Source organism: Stenella coeruleoalba, assembly GCF_951394435.1.
Source record: "Stenella coeruleoalba genome assembly, chromosome: 3".
Taxonomy (NCBI): Eukaryota; Metazoa; Chordata; class Mammalia; order Artiodactyla; family Delphinidae; genus Stenella; species Stenella coeruleoalba.
This window is the reverse complement of record NC_137148.1, coordinates 66240401-66265828: the sequence shown is the minus strand read 5'-3', so window position 1 is coordinate 66265828 and position 25428 is coordinate 66240401. Positions and strand designations below refer to the sequence as shown.

Here is a 25428-nt window from a genome sequence, read left to right as displayed (position 1 = left end):
CTAAATAAGAAAGGCAACAAAATAACTTTCTTTTTCAGAAAAATAAGCACAACTCAAAGTAGGTGTTGCTTTTGCCTAAGGCAAATACAAACATTGTCGCTTTCTTAGATGTGTGACCTCCAACAAGGTAACTGTGTCAGAAAAAAATGGAAAGATTTGTCTCACAGGATTATTATAAGGACTGCATGAGCCATTACACGCACAGTGCTTAGCAGAGCACTTGGCACATAGTAGACATTCAATTAAAAGGAACTGCTGTTATTATTATTTATCTCCAGCACTGCTCCCACCCCAGGATGTTTGCATTTTAAAATTGGGTCGTTGGATACTTAATATTGTGACACAATGGAATGAATCCTTAGCGATATAATTTTTAATACTATGATATGGAATTAAAGTAGATAAATTTGTGTGTGATATATTTTAGGTACAAATGAGTAAAAATCAGGGTGACTTCTGTGGTAGGATGCATAACTGTGTGTGTGTGTGTGTGTGTGTGTGTGTGTGTGTGTGTGTTTAGGGGAGAGTACACAACTCCCTATAAATTATACTGTAGATGTCCACCCTAATGTGAAAGATAATCTAGCAAATTCTCTGCCTCTGCTCATCCTGACCCTTCTTAGAATGTCTCCTTTACCAGTCAAAATTGTATGTTTTTCTCACACCCTCTCTTCCACATTTCCCCCTCTCCTCTGACTCCCGTAGTGAGCAAAGAGAACAGGACACCTCATATACCCGTTGGCCCATTGTCTTATGTGTCTGTCTATAACTGTGTCAATCATATTCCAAATTCCAAAAGGTCACCTCTATTATATCTGTTCACCCAAAGTGTAGTTCGGGGCTGAAAACAGGTAATATTTGTTAACAGTATTCCTATGGAAAAAAGTCAGTTGCTTCAAAAAAATAATCATTTCCCAAAAAAACCTGAGAGGAGCAAGCAAGTGAACTCCTGAAAACAAGATCAGTAAATCGGAGAGAATTTTGCAGGTGACAGTTTTAGTTTCCTGGGAAAGTAAGTTTCTCAATTTGCTCATCCACCATCTTCTTTCTGTGACATAATGAAGAAAAAGAAAAGGGTTAAAGCAAACATGAGAGACTGAATCCTTAAGCATCACAACGATGCCGATTTTTAGAGGGGAGAAGGCAGAGAGGTACTGCTGTCCCAAGAGACTTGGGGGACGTCTGTGAGTAATGCATTAGGCTCTGGAGAAGAGGCTGGCCTGCAAGGGCCTCCAGGAACAGACTCAGAGCTCTTTAATAAGTATTCCAGGGACTCAGGCTTTCCTGGAAAAAACAAACTAGTGTGAGAAGTCATTACTGTGCAATTTCAGTCTCAAAAATAGCCAAGTATTGTTAAGGCTGCTGTGTGCATGAGAGAAAAAGAAAGCTCTTGTTAATATCTGCCTCAGCTTCCACATTAAAAGAGGAGCTACACTGAAAATCTTGCCTGGCAAATACTGCAAAGGTCGTCTGGTTTGTATTATTTGGAATCACTTTTTGGTCCTTAGAATGACGAAGTTTGGGGGGGATTGTGTCCCTTTTTGTCAAATCGGTCTTGCAATAAAGAACAGCCAGGCGATGGCTCAGCCTCTTTCACTCAGGACTAGAGCTGCGCCTGGCTGTCTATTTCAGCTCTTTATTTGCTTAATTGCCCTGGGAGGCTGGCAGGAACGGTCCCTGCAGCCGTGGCTCTGCTGACTGCAGAGACCCTACCTGGCACTCCAAGTTGATGCGTCAGCATTTTAGGTAGAAATGAATGAAAAATCAATCAGGATGACTGCACTGGTAGCATGCACAACTCTAACCTAGTTTGTCTATAATTTTCAACTATTCACCATAGACCCAAGCAGTGTTTAAGATGGTGAGTCTGTAACAAATGTGCTGCTTCTGTTTAATCAGGCATTTTTGTGTGTGTCCTCTTTTCTATTTAGAACAAGCAAATCTAACCTGCTTAGGAAGCCATATGTAAAATGAATGGATTCAGTTCCGAATTAAACCTGATGACAAATATTCATATGTAGCTGTATCAAACTGTGTTATTAACTTATACTTCAAATTCAGAGGTTTAAATGTTTTTGAAAAGTCTGTTTATATCCTTGCCACATCTTTTTGTAACTTGCTATAACTCTCTACCTCGAAACTATACTGTTCTAAATAAATTTCTAGATTTACAATTCTGCAAAGATAGAGTTAAACACTGTTTGGACTCTGGCTACATAAGAGAAATTGGAATTGTTCAAAGCTGCAGTCTTCAGCTCCCAAAGACAGCTACAGTAACTTTCTGAGCACATCGGGTTAAATATTTTTACAGACCCATTCTATGATGATAAGGCAGTAATAAGTTGTGCAGTGCAACACTCCAAAGGGTTCCAAATCTCACAAGCCTCTTTGTATGTGATGCTTTCACAGTGAAGAAGATTCTTTGGGCTACAAAGATGAATAGTCTACTTCTTCTGGTGCTGATTTCAGTCTGCTGGGCCGATCATCATTCAGACAACTATACTGTAGATCATGACAGAGTTATTCACATCCAAGGTAAGAAAACACAGCTTCTCTTATGAAAGTCAAATCATTTCAAGTTACTTAGAGTTGAGATGCTTGGTTAGTGTTTCTTAATTTTAGTTCTGCTGCATTGACTTTTCTTTTCAGCGAATTGGTGAACATGCTCCCTGGCTTTTGAATGCTATTGCATTACAGTAGAGTTAAGAATCGGGGGACAATTAAAGTGCATTGGCTTAAGAATGTCCAGCTGCAGGGAGTTGATGCAATCGTTCAAGGCTTTTCAGTTGCTATCTTCTAAGGAGAATGGAGGGTAGAAAGTTTATTTAGAGGCAAGGCAAAAGCGGGGTGGGCGGGGGGAGAAATAGGAAGTAAAACTTAAGATGTAAGGTCATTTTGTTAGAATCATCATTAAGAAAAACATGAAAATGAAAGTCAGACAAGCTAAGGTTCAGGAAAAAGTAACTTACCCTATTAAAATCTCCTTTGGTAAAGCTTTAGTTCCCATAGACCAATGTATTGCCCTGCATATTTCTTTTCAGCTCAGCTGAATCCTAAGCCTGGGAGCTGTAGCAGGATTTGAGGCTGCAGTACAATGCAGCTATTTCCTCAGCCCCAGCTTCAGATGAGGGACATCCTGCGTTAAGAAAGCTAAGAGACTTAGCTTTCAATGAGACTTAGCTTTCAATGTTGCATTTCAATGCAATAAGAAAAATATAATTCTAAAGGAGGTGGAGCTTCTCTCTTTGCCCTTGTATGCTGAATAATTAAAATAAGAATTACAGGATTTAACAGTTTAAACACATGATGGTATGAATTTTAGATGAACTCAGTTTGGGGACCAGAGGCATTATAAGTTTGCTAAGAGACATAAAACATCAAGTTATAGCTTCAAGGTCAAAAGTGTAGTCTCAGAAAATCGCATCCACTGTTGAAAAGTATGACTTGTGAAGGTCAAATGATAGTGTAGGTCTGGCTGGAAGTATTTTCCTGCATGTATTACAACTACCCAGATAGAATTCTGAATTTGACAATGTCTAGCTATTTTAGGCATTTCTCTTTCAGTTCTCTTTGTTTCTAACAGCTTTACGATTTTCACTGTTGGACCATAAAAAGGAATTACATAATCATAAGTTTTACTATGCAAGCTGCTGACTCAGCTGTTTCCTTTACTATATATAGTAGAATCAAAGCTGTTTCCCAGAGACTTAAGATATTTACACATAGAGATTTCTGATGAGGGAGCACATCCTTTTAACATCAAGTCACAGAAGTTTTAAATCCAATGGAGGATTAACCTTTAGCAATGGTTTCAAGCCATTACTAGACTAGATACCTGTTATTGATGTATAAATCATTTAGTCTAATTTCATGCAGAGTATAAAAATATTATTTTAAAACTATATTAACATTTTAAAAGTTACTCCTGAAGGAAGCCTGTAAGTCAGACTCAAGTTTTCTCAGCAAGGAAAACTTCTGTTGCTCCAGTCTTTCCATTCCCATATACTCTGTTGAAATTTAGTGCAAAGGAATTGCTGACACAAGGTATCAGAATTATCCAGATTATTTGCCTACACTATCCAATTTTTTAAAAAATGACTTGCTAGTCCACTTCATTTTAATTGTAAATTCATGTTCTTAGAAAGTTGCTCTGAGCTTTCAAGTAATAATACTACAAAAAAAAAAAAACAACTACTACAAGGCCTACATTTTGCTTATGGAAATTAACACTGAAATGTGATTTGGGTCAATATTATGATGCTGTGTCCATAGTTGAAATTTTTTTAAAAATTGCTCCAAATACCTGTTCTCATTGGTTTTTATCCAACAAAAAGTTTTCTTTTTACTTTATTATAGCATTCAGATTGAACTTTCATGTTCTCAGCCCTTCAGAGAAACACTTCCAAATGGCCTGCCATAATTTCAGTTGCCTTTTATAACACAAAAATAAACCCATAGCACAGCAGATAATCATTAAAGCAGATAACCTTCATTACTTACATACTGGATTATTTTCTCATATTTAAAACTCTTATTTATCAAACACAGCCCTCCAAAAACAAAACAAAAACATGGCCCAGAAGGAATTTAAGGGAGCTGAAGGCTTCATAAAATTTTATAAGAATTTTGCAATCAAATGATTAAATTAGTAATCTGAATCTCAAATTCCCAAATTGTACTGATAAGCAGTATGAGCTTCTCTCAGTGACAGAAAATTATTCAAAATTCGTGTTACTACAAAAACACCTTTTCTACCTCTCATTTGTAATTAATTTTTTATTTTTGTACCTCAAGTTTCCCAGGCTTAAATAATACCAGGGGAATAATGCACATAATCCTCAAATTCTCCTTGGCTGCCTTGATAAAGATGCTGAACACTTTGTTAACACGTTCTTAACTCTTATGCATAAGAGTTACCTAATTATTTTTTCTGAAGGCTTCCTCCTTATCTAGTTGTGGGAGATTCTATAGAGATATAGGCAAAAATTTTTTTTAATCTGGCTTAAAAAAAAAAAGTCAGAATACCAGGGGAAAAAATGGCAAGTATAGATTCCTGGGCAAAGTGTTTCTACTGAAAAGCTTTAGATAAAATTGCACTTGTACTAATTCACTTCCTTTAATTTTTTTATTGAATCAACTTGATTAAGAAAGTAAACTACACTTGTCCATGGAGTCTGCTAAAAATTTGCAATCAAGATATCAGCTTCTGTATCATATACTGTTCGCAGTGTGGGGGATAGTAATTTCCTCAAATACTTCTACAGGAAGAGATAACTGCTGTTGACATTGTCTCTATAACAATCTCAACTAACAGATTATACTCCTCATTTCATGATGTGCCTAGTCAAACAACTTCTCAAGCCTTTGAAACTTGAGTTCATTAGGAAGATTTTTATATGGAGTACTAAATCACACAAAAGCACAATTTTTAAAATATTTGGATCTGTTCTAAAAAAACTCTTTGTAGACTTTCAATTACCAGTAGAAATTCACAGATGATGAATATACTTTGTAAAATACAACTTTTACGAAGACATTTATATGGACAGCAGAGAAATTTTATGACCATTTGCCTATTAACCAAAATAGCTGCAAAACAATTATAGTTATACTGAATAAGTAACCGCCTGATCTTATCCATGTCAGCGATCCAGTGTTTCCTGCCTCTGGCATTCCAAGTGCAGGTCTTCTGATGACAAGTTCAGGAGTTTTTCCCCTAATCCCAGTTACTGGCTTTAGACCTTGGGCAGTTTACTTAATCTCTTCAAGTCTCAGTTATCTCATGTATAGAATTGGGTATAATCACTGTTATTCTATAAAGCTTTGTGAGAATTAAATTAGATAATATATGGAAAAGTGCTTAGTACCCAGAACACAATAAGCACCAGTAGATGATAGTTGTTATCGCCATGTTGATTATTTCTTCACTGTCACGGAAAACTGATTTTTAAATAGAAAAGGGAGCACAAATACTGGTGGGAAAAGGTCGTGCTTTTCAAATTCATTTGCTAGCAGAACCATATCATTACCTTAGTTCTAATGAAGTAAACATTTTATAAATTGCCTTCTTTGCCCTCCTTAATTCCAGTTTTAAATTTCTCCAATGGTATTAAACATTATCTGATCACTTTTACTTTCCGTGTAGAAAATGAAGCTTTCCAAACTTAAATAATATTCCCCTTAATATACTTAGTAGGTGAACACAAATAAGCTACATTAAATTTTTTAAAAGAATAATAAGAGGAAATCTTAAGAGATGAAAACAGTTCCCTTCTTTATAATAAGTAAAACTTATGGTCACTTTTCTCAAAAGATAAAGCAATTAGATTTTTTTAAAGAAAGAGTTGTCAGAAGTTCATCTCTGTGGGTGGCAAAAATAATGGAGATCTAGAATCCCTCGCAGAAGTAGACACTCTCCACTCAATGTGGTTGGTTCCCCCTTCTCGTGCCCCAAACCACTCTTACGTCCTAGCTTAGCATCAGACTGTCAGCTTTGTAACACTCCAGCTATACAGTAGTGCCTGGCACATACTAGGAGCTTAATATATGTGCTGAATACATGAATGAGTGCAATGAGACACTTCTAAATTACCACTCTTGTAATGAGCACTTCTCAAGTCCTGTGGCATCCATGGCATTCAGCAACACATGACACATTGTGTGGGCCTAATATACGTTAATAGATCACTGCTTTCATTGTGTAATGTTGGCATAAAGTAAATCATAGTTTACAGAATTTAAGAACTTAAAAGGACTTTAATATAGATCATTGAGATCAATACGCCATTGTATAAATGAGGAAATCAAGACCCAGCACTTAAATGTTGCTTGGCCCAGGCTGCATGGCTGATGAGGAGAAGTTTCTCTTGGCTAACCCCCTTCTTCAAATCTGGGATCATTTTTCACCTTCTTTTTTTTTTTTTTTTTGCGGTACGCGGGTCTCTCACTGTTGTGGCCTCTCCTGTTGTGAAGCACAGGCTCCAGACGCGCAGGCTCAGCAGCCATGGCTCATGGGCCCAGCCGCTCCGCGGCATGTGGGATCTTCCCGGACTGGGGCACGAACCCGCATCCCCTGCATTGGCAGGCAGACTCTCAACCACTGCACCACCAGGGAAGCCCTCGCCTTCTTAATGAATGCACCCTGACTACTGTGCTCTTCCCCTCCTCTGGCGTCCCTATCTACCTCTGATCTTCTTTTCCTTTTCTCTGTAGTCCTGGATATCTACTTTACTTATTTTTATGCAATTGTTTGTGTCCATCTCTGCCACAAGAACATATATCAGCTCCACGAGGGCAGGGATCTTTGTCTGATGTATCCCCGTCACCTAAACTAATACTGGGCACATAGTATAGGTAATCAATACATTTGTTAAATAAATTCAGGGCCAAAATCTAGGAACTTTTCCTAATCAAGTCCTAGTCAGTCTTTCCAAATCTCAGGAAACTTTACAGTTTGTACGATGAGAGGCAGCAGATAAGGAAGAGGATTCTGAGTTTCGATAGCAATTTTTGTTTGGTCATTTTTTATTGCTCCCACACTGCACATAGCGTCTTACAATCCAGGAGAATCCACCAGAGGCAGGATGCAGCAATCCTCCTAATGTGTGCACGAAGCTTTGAAGAGTATTTGATTTACATTTGGTCACTGCAATGCTATCGTGTTCCTTATGTAATATCTGCAGAGTTGGGATCTGGTGGTGCAGAGAGGATCAAAAGGAGTGAAGTGATTTTAATAATGGATGATCATAAACCATCTACAGAACAAAAGTTTAATGGGAGAGCTAGATAAGCATTCTCTCTTCCACTTAAAACTTGTCTGGACTCAGACTCCATGAGTCTGTTTACTAAAAGTTAAATTATAATTTATTTTTTTCTTTTCAAGGCAGAGTACACTATCTACAGCTACAAATGCAAAATCCATGAATATCAACTATATTTTCCAAATTGCATTTGGCTAAATGCATATACTGTTAATAATACTATCTAGAAATTATGAGCTATAAAATATTAGAGAATTTCATCATGAAATTATAAAAATTAGCAACATCCTAATTCCAAAATCTCTTCTTAACTTACTATAGGATGTGAAACCAAATATGCTAATAAGAACCTACTGCTTTAAACACAGCCTTATCATTTGATCGGAATAAGAATATCACCATATAAATACAATAAATAAAACCAAAAGAGATGAAGGAAAATGTATATAGGCATATACATACATATGGAAAAATACTGCACGCATACATATATACACTTATTCGGCCTGCTGTAACAGAATACCATAGACTGGGTGGCTCATCAACAATAGAAATTGATTTCTCACAGTTCTGGAGGCTGGGAAGTCCCAGATCATGGTGCTGGCACATTTGGTGTCTGGTGAGAGCTGGCTTCCTAGTTCAGAGATGGCTGTCTTTTCTCTGTGTCCTCACATGGCAGAAGGGGACAAGGGACTGCTCCTGGGTCCCTTATATAAGGGCACTAATTCCATTCATGAGGGCTCCACCCTCATAACCTAATCACCTCCAAACGCCACACCTCCAACTATCATCACATTGGGAATCAGGTTTCAACATATGAATTTGGGAGGGGGGCACAAATGTGTCATCTACAGTAAGCACCTTAATAGGCATTGGGAATAGAATGATGACCAAAACTCACAGTCTTTGTCTTCATCAAGCTTATGGTCTAGTGAAAGGCAGACATTACTATGAATATAGAACTACTAACTGTGATAACTGCCATTCAATAAAGCAGTTTCTTTAAATTATAGGTATAAGTCAAGCATGGCAATAATTTTCCTCAACTATATAGTTGGTACACTAGGTACACACACACACATATAGTTTATACATTTATACACACATACACAACGGTTATAAATAGAAAAAGCAAGGAATGAAATGCAACTTTGCATTTGCTAGCCCATTGCCCAGTCTTCTGTGCATTTGTGTGTCCTTTTGAAATAATCTACTCATTCGGGCATTTGCTAAACATTGGGCTTCTTTGTGCAAAATACTGAGTTATTCTCTACGGAAGAACAAACCATCTCCTCAGTGAGCTTAATGACAATATTATCAGGGCGACAAAGATGACAAAAAACAATAAAATAAGTGTTATATAGAGGTTGAAATATGAAGAAAAGAATACTTAGTTACCAAACAAAAATATCCTAGTATTTAGAATTTTGTATTCATACTCACTTTTTAAACCCATAAAATACACCTTAAGAATATTTCTAAACTTGTTGTAGAGTAGCCTAAAATGCTGAATTCTATGTTATTCTATAATGCATCTATTAAAACAATGAATTTTAGAATATTTCCAGGTATAAAAACCTATATTTAATAATATTTTCAGGTAGCAACAAATTCACACTAACAGCCATTGCGTTCTCTGTTCCATCCTGAGTGCTGAAATTGGCAAATTATGCAGGAAGCCAATGACTGTTTGGAAACTTTCCCAAAGCTTTTTTTTTCCCCCCCAGAAAAATCCATTAAATACAGAAGCCTTTTTCTTTGGTTGCAGCTTTGCTGGAACCAATGTTGACTCAGCTAAAGCACTGACCTATAGCTGAATGGATTAATGTTAAAGTAATTTCAACATGCTATATCTCTCTGACTTTCCCAGCTACCAAGAAAGAATAGTTAGATTTCTTTATTGCTTTGGCTCTTTATTTTAAATGGAAAATGGAAACTACTCTTTTAGGAATGTATCTTGGAGTACAAAAATCTACCAAAGTGCTAAGTTAAAATATTTAATTAAGAGGTATCAAAGTGAAAATATCCAGGGGGTGGGAGGGGATCTTTGTTACAGAAATATTTTTATTTCAAAATGAAGACACTGAAAGCATAAGAAATCTAAAAGTTCTATACAAATCACTTCAAAAACATTTTGTGTATTTTGTATTGCTACAATGTAGTAGCAGCACTACATATGTTCTCAAAAATGATTATCAAGTAGTCAGTGCAAATTGGAGCCATTTTAATCTTGTTTTAATTAAACACGTTGGTTGCTTGACTTGAGTACTTCCTCGGTAACTAATTACCACATGTATAAACTCTGAGTAGTATGTTTTTACATACTCAAGGATTACGCTGCGAAATGTACTAAAGAATATTAAGTTAAACAAGAATTCTACCTACCTTTCCCACACACTGTCCACTCAGACAAGACAAGGACATTAAGGATAAAAACACAGAAAGACCATAGTCCATCAAGTACAAAATTAACAAAGCAAGTTAGAACAGGGAACATTTACTACAGTCAAGGGCTCAGATTAGGTGAAGGGGGTGGAAAGAAGGGAGAGTCGTCTCTTGTTTCTAAAGAGAGATCATAAATTTAAAATAGAAACACCACTGAAAACATATCCTTGAAGTGAGGAGATTTCCGCTTCTAGAGGATTCTATTTGAAGTGGTGTTTGTTTTCTTCCTTGCTTTGCCTTGTTCCTGGAAAGCATTGGAAATGACGTTTGTCCGATTGGCTCAGAGTTACTGAATGGTAGGGAAAGGCACAGATGAAACAGGTGAAAGGCATGTAAGTTAAACACAGGTTTCCGGGCTTCCCTGGTGGCGCAGTGGTTGAGAGTCCGCTTGCCGATGCAGGGGACACGGGTTCGTGCCCCGGTCCAGGAAGATCCCACATGCCGCGGAGCAGCTGGGCCCCTGAGCCATGGCCGCTGAGCCTGCGCGTCCGGAGCCTGTGCTCCGCAATGGGAGAGGCCACAACAGTGAGAGGCCCACGTACCGCAAAAAAAAAAAGACAGGTTTCCTTATAAACTACAGTGTGTATTACATACAGTTTTTATTTTCTTAGTTATATGGCTACCTTTTTTCACAATGGATTTATGATTATCTGTGACCAATAATATTGCTAGTAAAAAATAATGAACACTCACACAAGGGTTTTTTCCTTTTCTGTTTTTTGCTTTTTTCAAGGATAGGAAAATTCTAAAGTTTTCTTCCCTAGAATAATGTGGGTTATGAACAATTCTTATTTTCTCTTGAAAACTGTCATAAATTATACTGAAAGGTTTTAAATCTCCAGAATTTACATATGATTATTTTATGTTCTCACTTTGCCTTGTTTTTTATCACACAATCATTAACGAAGGGTCTTAATTAGCTTAAAATACTGAAAAGCTGATTGGACGTTAATACTTCATAGAGATGTTTCCATGTAAACGGAATATCTTATTTTAAAAGATGTATGATATAACAGTTATTTATAGGCTGCCCATAATATATTAAAATCAAAGTGTGCTCCAAAACCAAGCTTTGGCCTCTTTTCTTATAACTATTTATTTGGCTTGCATATGTAATTGAATAAATAAAAACAAATGAACATATAAACAATAAATATAAAAGTGTTTTTAAGGGGGAAAATCTTGTGAGAGAGCCCCTAGGGGGCTGTAGGATGAACCCCATAGAGGGGAATTAGGAAGGGCTCTGTAGGCTGAGCTCTGAATAGTGAGCAGAAACCTGTCACATCAAAAGCCAGGGACAGAGCATTCCAGGTAGAAAGAATGGGAAGTGCAAATTCTCTGAGATGGGAATAAACATGGTATTTTCAAACCAGAGAGAAGCTAAAGGGACTACAGCCTGGCAGTGGAGAGGGTGTGGTTTAAGATGAGACTGGAAGAGGAGGCATGAGTGAGACCGTCGTACTTTTTATTTGGTTCAGAGTATAGAGTTCCGATTTTATTCTAAAAGTGCTTGAAAATGGCTAAAAGGTTTTGAGCAAAGGGATGATGTAATATGATTTACATGTACAAAAGACCAGGTGACTACTGGATTATGGTGGGTCAAGAGTAAAAGTGAGGAGAACTTTAGGAGGGTCTTGAGGTAGTTTAGGTGAGAAATCATGGTGGTGTGGCCCACGATGGTAGCAGTGGAGATGGATGGAGATGAACCAATTTGGGAAAAAAAAAAAAAAATGAGGTAGAGATGGCAGCACTTGCTGACAGACTAGACGTAGGGATTAAGGGAAAGGGGCATATCAAACACACCTGCTAGATTTTGGCTTGAATAAATGGACAGATGACGGAGGCATAAGATGAACTGAGGAAGATTGGGAGAAGAACAAGTCTGGGCAGGACAGGAGGACTCAAGTTATTTGTTTGGATCCAATATATGAGCAGCAGGTCATTGGATTTACTAGTTCGGAGCTCAGGAAAAAGTACACTGCTAGAAAGTTTTGGAATCACCAGCACATCAACATTTATAGCCATGGGACTAGATGAGATCACAGGAGAAGGAGGAAATGCAAGCAGAAACAAGGAGATCGCCCGGGTCTGAAATTTAGAAACCCTCAGAATCAACAGGTGGGATAAAGGAGGATTCAAAGGTCACATATTCACTTCCCAGAGTCTAAATCCTGATCTCTGATATGTGGTAATTTTTTTTCCCAGGTACCATATTTTTAAAATCTAAATTAATTGCAAGTTTTTAAAAATAGGAGATATTCACATTAAAATGTGCATTTCTAGGGAATTCCCTGGTGGTCCAGTGGTTAGGACTCTGCGCTTTCACTGCCAAGAGCGTAAGGGCGGGGTTTGGATCCCCGGTCGGGGAAGTGGGATCCCACAGGCCACGAGGCGTAGCCAAAAAAAAAAAAGTGTATTTCTAGCATCTGTTGAAAAATCCAAAGACCTGCTGCTTTTCAGCCTGCATTCCCATTGGACAACATCAGTGGGAACGAGTACTTGCTCCCCGTGAGCATGGAGTGCGCGCACCCAGCAATGGTACGGTCCCTTTCACTCCTTGTGTTCTCAAGACCATGGTGCTCCCTTCATTTTCCCTCAGCCTTGCCCACCTGGGCTTTTGTGTTCGACTTACCTTTCGTTTTGTTTCAGCACTAAACTTAATACTTGACACATTAAAGGCTATCAATTCATGATTGTTGATTCAGAGTCAAAAGTTCCCTTTTGCCTCCAGAACTGACTCTGCATAGTACTATCTTGATATCTTTCACACTAAGTGAAGACACTAACCATACCAATGTATAAAACCAACAGTGTCCTTTCTGCAAATTATGGATAACTTGACCTTATGTTTTACCACAAAGTGGAAATACTCTGAGCAGAGACAAGTAGATCTGAGCCCTCTACCACATAAAAACACATTTCTAATAATTAGGGACTGTGTGGTTAATTACAGCCTAATGAAGAAGAATGACGCATGCTAATGCTTCAGTTTCTCCACACCCTTTGAAAGAAGTCTGTATTACAGTCCTGGAAAGTATGATTCTTCAAAGATTGTCATTTACTATATTAGTAAAACATTCAAATTTTATTTTCTTATAATGTATTCCTTAATTTCTCTATATCTGTGATATTTTTTTCCTAAGACTAAAATAATAGAAATCAAATGCTATTTCTTTACTCATAAATCTTTGATAACATGCACAAGTTTAAATTCTGAAAATTATTAGCAAGAGCAGACAACTCCGAGTTGACAAAGCTAGTATGACTGTCTCAAGTTTGGGGACCAGTTATATTGGACTTAACCAATGGCAATAATACTGATAAATTAATATTAGCATTTAAAACCACTTACTATGTGTGATACACAATAGAAACTTCATTACCTAGGTCATCTCATTTAGCTCTCACCACCACACTACATAAAGGTGGTTATCCTCACTGAGGCTGAGAGAGGGTCTGTAGCTTGCCCCAGGTCGTATGGCTGTTAAGTGGTAAAGCTGAGATTCAAACTCAGGCAGGCTGATTCCTCTGCTCCTGACCCACCAGGAACCATACAGCCTCCATCTAAGCCTTCTCTGAAAAACTTCTGAGTGAAGCAGTGGGTAAAAACGGCTCCCATTTTATTCCATTCAACTGATATAATTATGTTCCAGAAGAAATCAAATCACTATGAAAAAAAGATTTGGTCTCAAGCCTTTGAGAAACTTTTCCTCAGGCCACCATAGTGATTCTGAAGAGCAGTTCAAGGAGCAAGGTGGGGTGACAGCTACCAATACACACATTCCACCTCTACAACCAAACAAAGACTTTCTTTTTTTTTTTTTTTTTTTTGCGGTACACGGGCCTCTCACTGTTGTGGCCTCTCCCATTGCGGAGCACAGGCTCTGGATGCACGGGCTCAGTGGCCATGGCTCACGGGCCCAGCCACTCCACGGCATGTGGGATCTTCCCGGACCGGGGCACGAACCCGTGTCCCCTGCATCGGCAGGCGGACTCTCAACCACTGTACCACCAGGGAAGCCCCCGAAGACTTTCTGGAACCCCCAAGGAAAGGGAGGAGGAAGCAGGAAGAAGCTGGATTAGACACAGGGTGTTTTTTGAAAAGGCTTTAAGGTGGTGGTACTGAAATGAGCTCCTATTCTATTAAGAACCACTAGATTAGGAAAATCATCATCAGTTGATGAGATGCGAGTTTTCAGGAATCAGTACTTTCTAGGAACTGTCTTCTGAAAGAGCACAGGAAAGAAGAAAATGTCGATGACAGAAGCTGGTTTGCATACCTGGCACAGTTTGGAAACTCAGTAAATGTTTGCTAGTAACAGCCAACATTTACTGGGCACTCAGGGTACCAGGCACTAGGCTAAGCTCTCAGTGTATCACGTCCTTTAACCATCACAAGAACCCTGCAAAGAAGGTGGCTTAACTCCATTTTACTGATGAGAAAACTGAGCACATAAAGGTTAGGTGACACCAGGTAAGAGGCACAGTCCACATGCTTAACCAATAAACTATAGCTGCTGCGAAAATAGATGAAACAATAATGAATGTGGAAAGACAAAAGCCACAAAGAATTTAGTAGAACAGAGCTAAACACCCTCTTCACACTTTACTTCTTCCTGGTTGAAAAAGATGAAGAAAAAGGAATTAAAAAGAGACAATATTTTTCAAGATAGTAACCCAGTTTCAGGTTTACGTCTCAGAACACAGATTTTTGAACTACGTTCAATGGACACCCTAGAACTACTTGGAGGCTCTTGATGCCCATTTCCAGCAAAGAAGCTCACCTTTTATATGGCAAAGATCTGTCTAAAGTATCCTCTGGGGAGAAAAGTTTCCACTGTCCCTGAAAAAACCTTCAGGCTCTAAAATAGTGATAGCACTTATCCTTACTTTTTACTATGAAACTTGGATATAATAACATGGTACACATTCATGATCAACATCACCCGAAACAACACTATATGTTGGTGTTGGGCTGTCTCCCATCACAGAATCAATTTACCTCTAAGGCAAGTGTTGGGCTGCACCCCACAGGCCTACAAGCCCTGTACCTGCCCAGCTTCAAGACTGAAGAAAGAGCCCAGAGTCAACAACAGAGACATCAACAGTTTAATGGATTGGGGAGCTTACACGTCTGAAGCAAGGTCCTGGAGCGACACCCCACTGTGTGTGGCAGAGGGCAGGCAGGACCTGGCTGCAGTCTTAGCTCCCCAGGGAGAGGGGAGGTTACCATTTATAGGGGGAATTGATGTCAGGTTGGTTCATCAGTTACCAGGGAAACCAGAAGAGGAATACACCCCTCACCTCCCCTTTGATAAGCTATCATGGTGGAGCCGTTCTGATCTAAAGCTAGAATAATCATTAGCTGGGACCTGGGGCAACTGTGTAGGAAGGTGAGTCATGAGAGTAGGGAGTAGGTGAAGCAGGCACTGGTCGAGCAGGGGATGTACAGAAAGCAAGAGAACAGCCATCTTGAGTGGTCTGACCATACAGGAAGGAAGCCGGATGTGGTCAATACCAAAGGGAATGCTCCACAGCACATCACATCAGGTAATGCAGGTCACATACCATTTAAGGAAACTGGAAATACAATTCTAGGTAATCTGGTTCAGCTGTAGATTGATAGGAACAAGCAGGGCACAATGACTATACAGTGTTTAGAGGCAGAGGGTGGAGGGGTGTTGGGAGGAGTATGTTCCTGTAGCCTGTGAGGCCAAAAGACAGGGTCACAGAGGGTGAGAAACAGCAGTAATCACTTTACAGCAAAGAGCAATCTTCACTTACCTTATTTTCAGCTTTGGACTCTTCCTTTATAGTCAAAACTAAAAGACAGTCAATACCTTTGTCGGTGGTATCTTAAAGGAATTGAAAAAACGAGGTAAAATTTTCACGTTTTGAAGACCTGTTTAAATATAACATTATTATTATTAACAGAGCCATAGGTCTTCTCCAGAAATATAATCTCGCAATTATAACAATATACTGCAATTCTGGCTACAAGCTACCAGCTTCTTGTGTGTATTTCTAGAGACACTTTAGGGAAAGTTTTTTGTTTATCTTTGTCAATTAAGTTTTCTGTTCATTTTTGTCAACCATTTTTAATATTTTTATTCCATTTCTACTTAGGGCGTGCACAGGTGATACGTGCACACGGTTCAAAAATTTTTAAATATGGGAGTATACACAGTGAAGATATCCCAGGAGCTCTCGACCCAGACATCTACCTTTCCTTTCCACAGGCTACCATGGTTATTAGTTTCATGGGTTTCTAGTGATTCCTTCAGATATAGTTTATGTAAGTATACATATTTCTTTCCAAGTTACACACATGGTAAGAAGCACACGTATTCTTATATGTCTTCAGGTCAGCATTTGAACTCCAGGTAAAAGCAAAGATGGGCCAGGGATAAATACAACAGGATTTCAAACCCAAGTCAAGTAGTAGAGGGCTGAGGGCAGCCATGGATCCTCCTTAAAGCTTCTTTCCTGCCCTCTTCAGGTCACCCTTCCTGAACTGCTGAGTCATAGAGCAGAGACTCAGAGTCTTTACATTGAGGAACAGCTGGGCAAGAAAGTAAAGCTCTGTCTCTGATAAATGAAAAGCCCTCTGAAAGGACAGTAAAGACTAGATGGAGAGAGAGAGGGGCAGAGGGGAGGGGCCTTGTAAACATCTCTGATGCAAAGCTGACAAGACACAGCAGAGTCAAGACCACTGACGGGAGCTTCTGGCTCCCAGTGAGCGACACTGGGAACAATGGGATTTACTCCAGTCTGAAGGAAACAAAACACAGTCGCCCCTCAGTATCCACTGGAGATTCTTACAAGACTCAACTCCAATACCAGAATCCTCAGATGCTCAAGTCCCCTGTATAAAATGTTGCAGTATTTGCACCTAGCCTACAGGCATCATCCCTTATAATACCTAAAACAATGTAAATGTTGCTATGTAAATAGCTGTAAATACAATGTAAATGCTATGTAAATACTTAGGCAAGAAGCAAATTGAAGTTTTGCTTTTCAGAGCTTTCTGGAATGTCGTTTTCAAATATTTTCCATCTCTGATTGGTTGAATCCCAAATGAGGCACACACAGATACAGAGGGCTGACTGTAATTATAAACAGTGAAAGATTAATGAGTAAGACAATTTTTTCCTAAATTATGTATCCTACTCAAATGTAATGTGTAAGATGAGAGACCAATGTCTAAATTATGTTCTTTCTAAATATTGTGTCTTTAATATGTATCTTTACCTGTTTTTATAAAGTGTTTTCATTTTAGAGCAATATGGTATAAAGCAAGGGCAGGGGTCTATGTCTACTGCCATAGCTGAGCACAGCCTCTGGGAGGCATTCGTCTATTTCAGTCACAGACACTTATCACATGCCAGGCACTATTTTGATGCTGGAGGAACAATATAACAAGACGTGGACTAGGGAGACAGAGTGACTGTTTTCAGTAGACTGTGGTAAGCACAACGAGAAGGATACAAATCCAGCCAGGTTGCTCATCATTGGGCAGGTTGGCTACCCTAAAGGAAGTAACAGCTTCCAGAGTGTTAGTCTTACACATCTCAACCCACCAAAGTGATAACAGATGCCACAAAAATAAGGAACTATCTTTAAAACCTTGTGCAGCATTTTCAAATGACTCATCGTGGAGCTGGTACGTGAGTGTCTGCCTACTAGTTTGGAATGTCAGGGAGGAATTCGTTTTTCGTTTGGAGTGATGAAAAAGTTTGGGAAATAGATGGTGATGGTGGTTGTGATTGCAGATGGCCTCGGCCTGCAGCAGCTTGAAGCAGGATCTCAGGTCCCCAGCCAGAGACTGAAGTCAGGCCAAGGCAGTGAGGACGCTGAATCCTCGCCACTAGACCACCAAGGCCAGTGACCAGTGACAAGGCCCCTGGCCCGTCGGCTTTGTAGAAATGAACTTCCACAAAGAGGCGGAAAGTAGTGAAACAAGTAAAATGTTTATTAGGAGGAAAAAGAATATGTGTGAATAGACACACACACACACTTGAAGGACTCAGAGAGAGACTTGCGCCCTCGTAGTAGTTTGAATCACTTACATGGGGCATTTCTTCTGGGTTTCCTCTGGCCAATCATCTTGCTTTGCCTGGCTCTGAGTCCATCTTTGGTTTGTCTCAGGGTCCTCCCCTGTATGCGTGCGCATCTCTTAGCCAAGATGGATTCTAGCGAAGAGGCCTATGGGTAGGTTGACATCACCTACTATGGGGTGGCACTCCCTCCCTTTTTGACCCGAGGAGCCTTTCTGCACAGGTGTAGTTGGGAAGGTCTCCCTGACCTCAAGAATGAAAAATATGTGGTCTCTGTACCTCTTACCTGGGCAGGCTCAGCTTCTCCTTGCTCCCGCTGTTATCTTCATCTTGAAGTATCTCTCCAGAGGGGACAAACTCCAGCTGCTCAGCCTGTGGCCCATCTATCTCCTGCCTCAGTTGCACAACAATGTGAAAGTAATTAATGCCACTGAATCACACACTTAAAAATGGTTAAAATGGCAAATTTTATGTTATGTGTATTTTACCACAATAAAAAAATCAAATGATGGTGGTAGAATTTTTTCTTGGAAGGGGAGTATTTTTTGTCTTTGTTTAACCATCTTAAATATATTCCTCAGTTTTGTTTGTTTGGGTTCTTTTTACATTTTATTGGTCTAGGAAATCCAAAAGTCTGGAGGCTTCTTCATTTTACACCAGTGAGAAAGTAACCAACACCAAGACTGGTTATTTTGTACAATCCAAAAAGTTATTTATTTTTAAAAGACAAACTTTGACCCATAACACCTTTTTTTTTTTACTTTCTGTCACCTCTATTTCTTTGGCAATGAATTGCCCCCCCAAATGTTTAAACTTTTAATAGAACTAAGAACAATAGGTAATAGTCCAATACCATATTTCTAAATTGTTTTTGTCCTATTGTTTAAAAGATTTCATCTAAATTACAGAGTGATACAAAGATCAGCTTTTCGGTCATGCCATTGCTTTCATCATTTGGTGAAACTGAATGATGTCCTCTGGATTTCACAGCAGACTGTAAAATAATAATGAAGCCCTGCTGTTTCCCCTGGAGACAACTGTGGTCTTTGAAGGCCATCAAATCTTTCATCACTGTCACTGACACTCACTAATAAAAATATGAAATTCCTGTAACTTACAGACTGAACTTTTAAAAAATTCAGTCCCCCTAAAATGAGCACATGTATGCTGCTTGGTTTTCTCTAGTTAATATTTAAAAAAAAAAAAAAAAAAGGATAACCAATACTCATTCTGATGATCAAGGTTTATTTTTATCTTTTGATTTGCTTTACAAGTGCCCTGTTGATTGAACAGTTTTGACTTAAACATTAACTTCAAACCAATCCACATTTTTAACCCAATGATCAGATTACTCTAGACAAGACTGTGCAAAGTTTGCCATCAGCATTATAGGCTCCCTTTGTTCCAGCCCTCTACGCTCTCCCTCTTAGTGTGTTTCCTGGCTGATCCCTATCATGACAACCTGCCATAGGGAGCCAGATACGAACCTTAAGCTCAATGTTCTCATGATGTAGACCTGTCACTCAAACAGCTAAGCCCTGCTAGAGCCTGCAACAGAGCCCAGGGCTCCTGACTCACTGGCCAGTGCTCTTTCCTACATCTTACCTGCTCTGCAACAGGCCACTCCCGCCAGCAATGCTCAATGCTGTATAATCTGCAGTGTTGAGCTTCTAGAAGCAAACAAGCTAATAAAACACATTGTTCTAAAGGCCATGTTGGGGATTTAGGTTAATGAATGTTAATGGCCCTCAGTCACTCAAAGTTACACATTACCCAACTTTCTTAGGGTTCTTTGAATTTCAGCCAGGGCCTCGTGGCATCTACTACCTCAACACCCCAGTTGCCCCAAAAATAAGAATGGTGGAAATTTATACATTCTAGCAGACTTGTTAGAAAAATTATTTTGTGGGAAGCCAATGGGTTTTTGGTGTCTGCTTAGGTCTCAACATTATACCACATAAGTCATCATCTACGCAGAATGCTAGAGTATAAGTAAATAGTACCTAAAAAAAATCATAAGCTTATACTTCTAAAATACTACAAGATGATTTACAGTTAACCTCAGAAAAAAATTAGAAATTTCAGTCTCTTGTACAAGACTTTTGATCTGTGCTTTAACTCTTTAATTTATAAAACACTCAGGCCTTGTGTTCACTCTGGAATACCTTATGATTATGCTAAACCACACAATAATTTCCAGGTTTCCTATATAACACAGGTGGCATTGTATGTATTATTTTACTCCACGTGGTTAAAAACTTTATAAGTAAGTGGAACCATGGAAGGTTAATATATGTCAAAATTATGCTCAATATTAGGCAGTATCATATAGGAGAAATACAGGGGGAAAACTATGCAGTAGGAACAGTTTGGGTCAGCCATTATTTCAAGTGCTTTATGTGCCTATTAGGTCAACTATGCATAGTAGACATTACTTTCCCTAGTTCACATGTAAGGAAATTGGGGCTTAGGGCTTGCACACCTTGCTCAAGGATTCAGAGCTAGCAAATTGAAGAGGTGAGGTTAGAACAAGGTCTCTGACACATCAAAGCCCATGTTCCTAACTACTGGAACTCCCCTTTAGCCCAGCGCATTTGGGCATTAGTTTTGACTTTAAAGTAAAAAGCTTGAGAGAATCATGAAACTGCAACTTTCTGAAGGCCTCATGTCTTGTCTAAACTCAAGTCCCAGCATGGGAAGGCCCAGCTTCAGGCGTCCTCCCAAGGTAGTGGGTAGATCCATGCTCCCTAGGGCCTCAGGCATTGCTGAGCAGACTTATTAAACAGCACCTTTTCCTCCTCCCAGAAAGAAGATACTACAAATATTTAGGTAGAACATGGATGCAGTCCCTGGGGATATTGCAGGGGGAGTATTCTACATAGGGTAGAGTTGGATACCTTTACCTTTTATGTCTTATGATTCTATGGGCCTAAATAAGAAGATAAAGAAGAGAATCTAAAGGAAATGCTTAATGAGCTGGATTTGTGATTCATTTTACTTAAGCCATTATCCTCTCAGTTTATGATCTATTCAAAGTAGGGGCACTGATGGCTTTAAAAGTGGTTCAACTGTTCAGTTTCGGAGGACTGGGGCTGACATAAATGTTCATTTTTTAAATATGAATTTTGATTGCTCTATGATAAAAATAGAACCACTGTCTATTCTTGGACCCTTTATTTTAAAATCTGAATCCTACGTGCACCATTAAATAACTAAGTTTTGAGGTTTGTCTGGGGATGACTTGCTACTCCTCCTGACGACCTGTGTACTATCGTTAACGATTCGTGACCAAGGTTTATTCAGAACCTCCAGCCTAAAGCAGGAAGGGCTGCTTGAAAGACAGCTTTGGCAGCCTTTGAGAGCTGTGTGTGGATGAGGTATGTGTGTCCAGGAATTCTTATATCGCTTTCTCATTTTCAAAGCTTGCACATCCTCAAGAGACCTTGTCAAGGTCAAAAGCGCAACGAGTGAACCAGGGGAAACCCCAGAGAAAGCCAAGATCTGAAAATAACAGCTGGCTCTCCAGAGGCCTGCGGCCGTGCTGACTTGGCAGGCTAGGAATATCATGGTGCTCCCAGGAAGGCAGTAAAGTCCTTGGAGGAGGGAGGAGGGAAGCGAAAGGGCGAGGCGTGGCAAGGCAGAAGCAAAGCGAGAGGATTCTGTAAACCAAGATACAGCAGAAAGCAGGGGTAGCGGGGGGTGGGGGGTGGGGGGTGTAGAAGGAGATTTAAGGGAATAAAGAAACATAGTTATCTGGTTAATTAGAAAATAAATATAACTTTGGATGCACTTTTAACACCCAAGGTTTGAGGAATATATTTCAAAATCTGGAGTTTTTTAAAAAGCACTCACTAAAAATACCTTTCTGATGTCTGGCCTTTGTGTGAAAATAATACATACATGTTGCTTGAAATGCTCCAGAACGGCATATCGCAGGTGTATATTTGAATTGAAGCCAGAGATGGGAGGACATTCTAATTCTTTGGCCAGAACAGCACAATGAAAGTTAATCATGTTGCTGTATACTTTTCCTAGAAATACAATACAGACTTACCGTATTAGAAAGCTCAGCTGGGGAGAGATCAATTTACCTAGCTTGTACGTTTTGGGTTTATATTGATGAAATAGTTATGGTTCCCTGTCACTTCTCTTGGTCTTGTTTCTACGTTTTTGATATTTAACTGTAGAAGAAAAATAAATAGAATTTACGATGACATCTTCAAGCTTCAGATGACTATAGAGTATTAGAGCCAATATTTCTCATTGATTATAATGTACATCCTTCCTTTTTTCAGTAGCTTAAAAGACATGACTACCTTGTAGATGCCCTCTAGTTACTAAAGGTACCTTTCTATGTGGTTCAAAGGAGATCACTGCTCAACAATGCAGAGAAGCTTATCGCCAATGCTACTCTTTGTCAGATACCCTGTGTAGGTAGTATATTTCATATTATAAAAAAGTCTAAAAGCATATTAATAGTTCTTTCCTTTTTTTCTCTCTTTTCAATTATAGCAGAAAATGGCCCCCGTCTACTCGTGGAAGCAGAACAAGCCAAGGTGTTCTCACGCAGAGGTGGCAATATTACACTGCCATGTAAATTTTACCGAGACCCTACAGCACTTGGCTCAGGAACCCACAAAATCCGAATTAAGTGGACCAAGCTAACTTCAGATTACCTCAAGGAAGTGGATGTTTTTGTTTCCATGGGATACCACAAGAAAACCTATGGAGGCTACCAGGGTAGAGTGTTTCTGAAAGGAGGCAGTGATAATGATGCTTCTCTGGTGATCACAGACCTGACCCTGGAGGATTATGGGAGATACAAGTGCGAGGTGATTGAAGGATTAGAAGATGATACTGCTGTGGTAGCATTAGATTTACAAGGTAAGTATCTATAAATCATGTAAAACTTAGGAATGATAATTAATCATTGCTTTTTTTTTTCATGACAAGTAACGTCTAATGGTTACCATGGTGCTGATGTGAGAAATCAAAAGTCCATGTAAAGAATGTTTTTCTGTTCTTTTGTAATCTGCAATCTGTCTATGATTCCAGCTTTCATATTTGAAATGTACACACAATGGTTATATGCAAATTTGAAGCTATTTGCAAGTAGGAGAAACATGCAGTGGAACTGAATTAACAACATTCAGAAACTGCCTTATGCCATTCAAAATTTAAAACTCATTACATAGTTATGAAGAAATTCAGAGTGGAGACTCTTTTATTATGCTTCTAAAATTATCTCAGTTTCAAAATAATGGCAAGTTTTGTGAAGGACATCTGCTAACTAAAATACATTTAGTTGTATTTTGTAAAATAACTGTGAAAACTTAATTTAACAAAAAAGTAGACTCTAGATTTATTTAAATATTCTTGTAAAGAAGTAATTTTTTTTAATGGTCCAGAGTCTCTTAGACACTGAATACCAAATGGTCAAGGCATTTTGTGGGGGGAGTTTTATTTCTTAAATATGTTAAGGCATTCAGTAGGTTCAGAGATCAAAATGTATACAAAGCTAAACAATAAAATGTATCCATGCCATCCTGTTTCCCCTCTGCCCAAAGCCCTTTAGGCCTCTCCTTAGTTTCTCATGTATCTCAAGACACCCTTTATTCATGAATTTCAGTGTCTCTTTACATGGAAGGATGAATTTTGGCTGCATTGATAGAAGACTTTCCTTCCTTACATAAACTATAGGTGTGTGTTTGCTAGAAGCTCCTTCCACATTCTAGGCCAGATTTGTGGCTTTTGGAAAAATATGTTTGGCACACTAGCACTTCATTGAAGATGTGACCTTCTGAATCCCACAGAGTGCCACCACATGCATGCAGATGTATTAGCTTTATGTATCTGATACATTGCTTGATGTTGTAAAGTTCATTTTTGTGACCTTCTCTTGTCTCTCTTAGTTGTAGTTCTTGGCTCCTGATTGCATGCCACCTTATACTTTGAGTTTTTATTGATTCACTTTCATATCCATGAACATTGGCATTATTCGGGATGAAAGAAGTAATTGGCTTAGAGAAGACAGTCAATCATCAAATATTAATTGAGGGTCACTTTCTTTTATCAAAGGGGCATCAGGCACTGGACGCTAGTAGCATCAAGATGCTTATGTTAGTCCCAGCTTTGTCAGTATATGTTTTGTAACCAGAGCAAGTTACTTATCCTTATTGTACCTTGGCTTCCAATCTATGAATAATAGGTTGAACTGTATTATCTGTTAAGTTACTTTTTCTTAAACTTAAGTAATTCACATGCCATATTTATTATCTCCCTACACTTACTTAAAAATATATTTTAAATAAATAGAAACCAGTATAACTTGCCAGAAATAGAAGGAAACCATAAAAATAAGTACAGTGAACATAAGATATTTCTAATGATAAATGGATACATGCTTGCTGGTGGCTTTGAGCATGAAGCCAGCTCTCCCCTTTCTTGAAAAGCAGATTTAACACGTGTTAGAAGAGAATACACTCTACGGTCAAACTGAGACTTCCTTTAAGACACAATTAGAGGTGTTGAAGGGGAATTGTAAGAAGAGTAATTTTTCCTGCATAGGCCCTGCACTGTCCCACATCTCCATGTTTTCCATGCTTTCGTAACACTTCTCTACCATATAGCACATACGTATATATGAGCTAAGTAAATGTGTCCGAGAAACCAATTTAAATGATAAATATTTTTACAAGTGCTGTTTTCGTACCATGAGAAACAAAAAAATTCCAAATCATCGTTCCCTTCATTCAACAATCTTACAGTCCATTAAAGATTCTAAGATACTTTCAAAAGTAAGTACTTTAAAATAAGGTAGAATTTGGTAAAGTAAGTAGGTAAAACAAATTGCTCTAATCATATGCGTATTCATTTTGCTCACTTTCAGTAATGTCCCTTGACAGCTCAAACTTAGGGAAAGCTCCTTTTCTAAGATAACATGGCTAGGAGTAAGAGCTAGGGCTAGAATTTGATACCAAGGGCACTGAATGAAGTCCATGCTTTTATCTACTATGCTCTGGGAGTTTGCAGGAAGGTGAAAGTTTCTGTTGGGGCGGGAAAAAAATGCAGGTTTCAGAGAGACAGTGGTGTTTGACAGTCTCAGTCTTCTGAAGTTTTCTCAAGATTCTCAAAGGCCCCAAAGTTATTTGGGAGATGACTTAGGG

The 25428-nt window shown here is 38.8% G+C and overlaps 1 protein-coding gene across 1 annotated transcript in view; it reads left to right on the top strand.

Moving 5' to 3' along the window:
* HAPLN1 (hyaluronan and proteoglycan link protein 1) overlaps nt 1-25428 on the top strand; it is a 71595-nt gene that overhangs the window by 35901 nt on the left and 10266 nt on the right. Inside the window, exons 2-3 of the mRNA XM_079918355.1 lie at nt 2410-2535; nt 22775-23146. Coding sequence (XP_079774481.1) covers nt 2436-2535; nt 22775-23146 — 472 coding nt within the window. The 5' untranslated portion in view covers nt 2410-2435. The remainder of the gene's footprint in view (nt 1-2409; nt 2536-22774; nt 23147-25428) is intronic.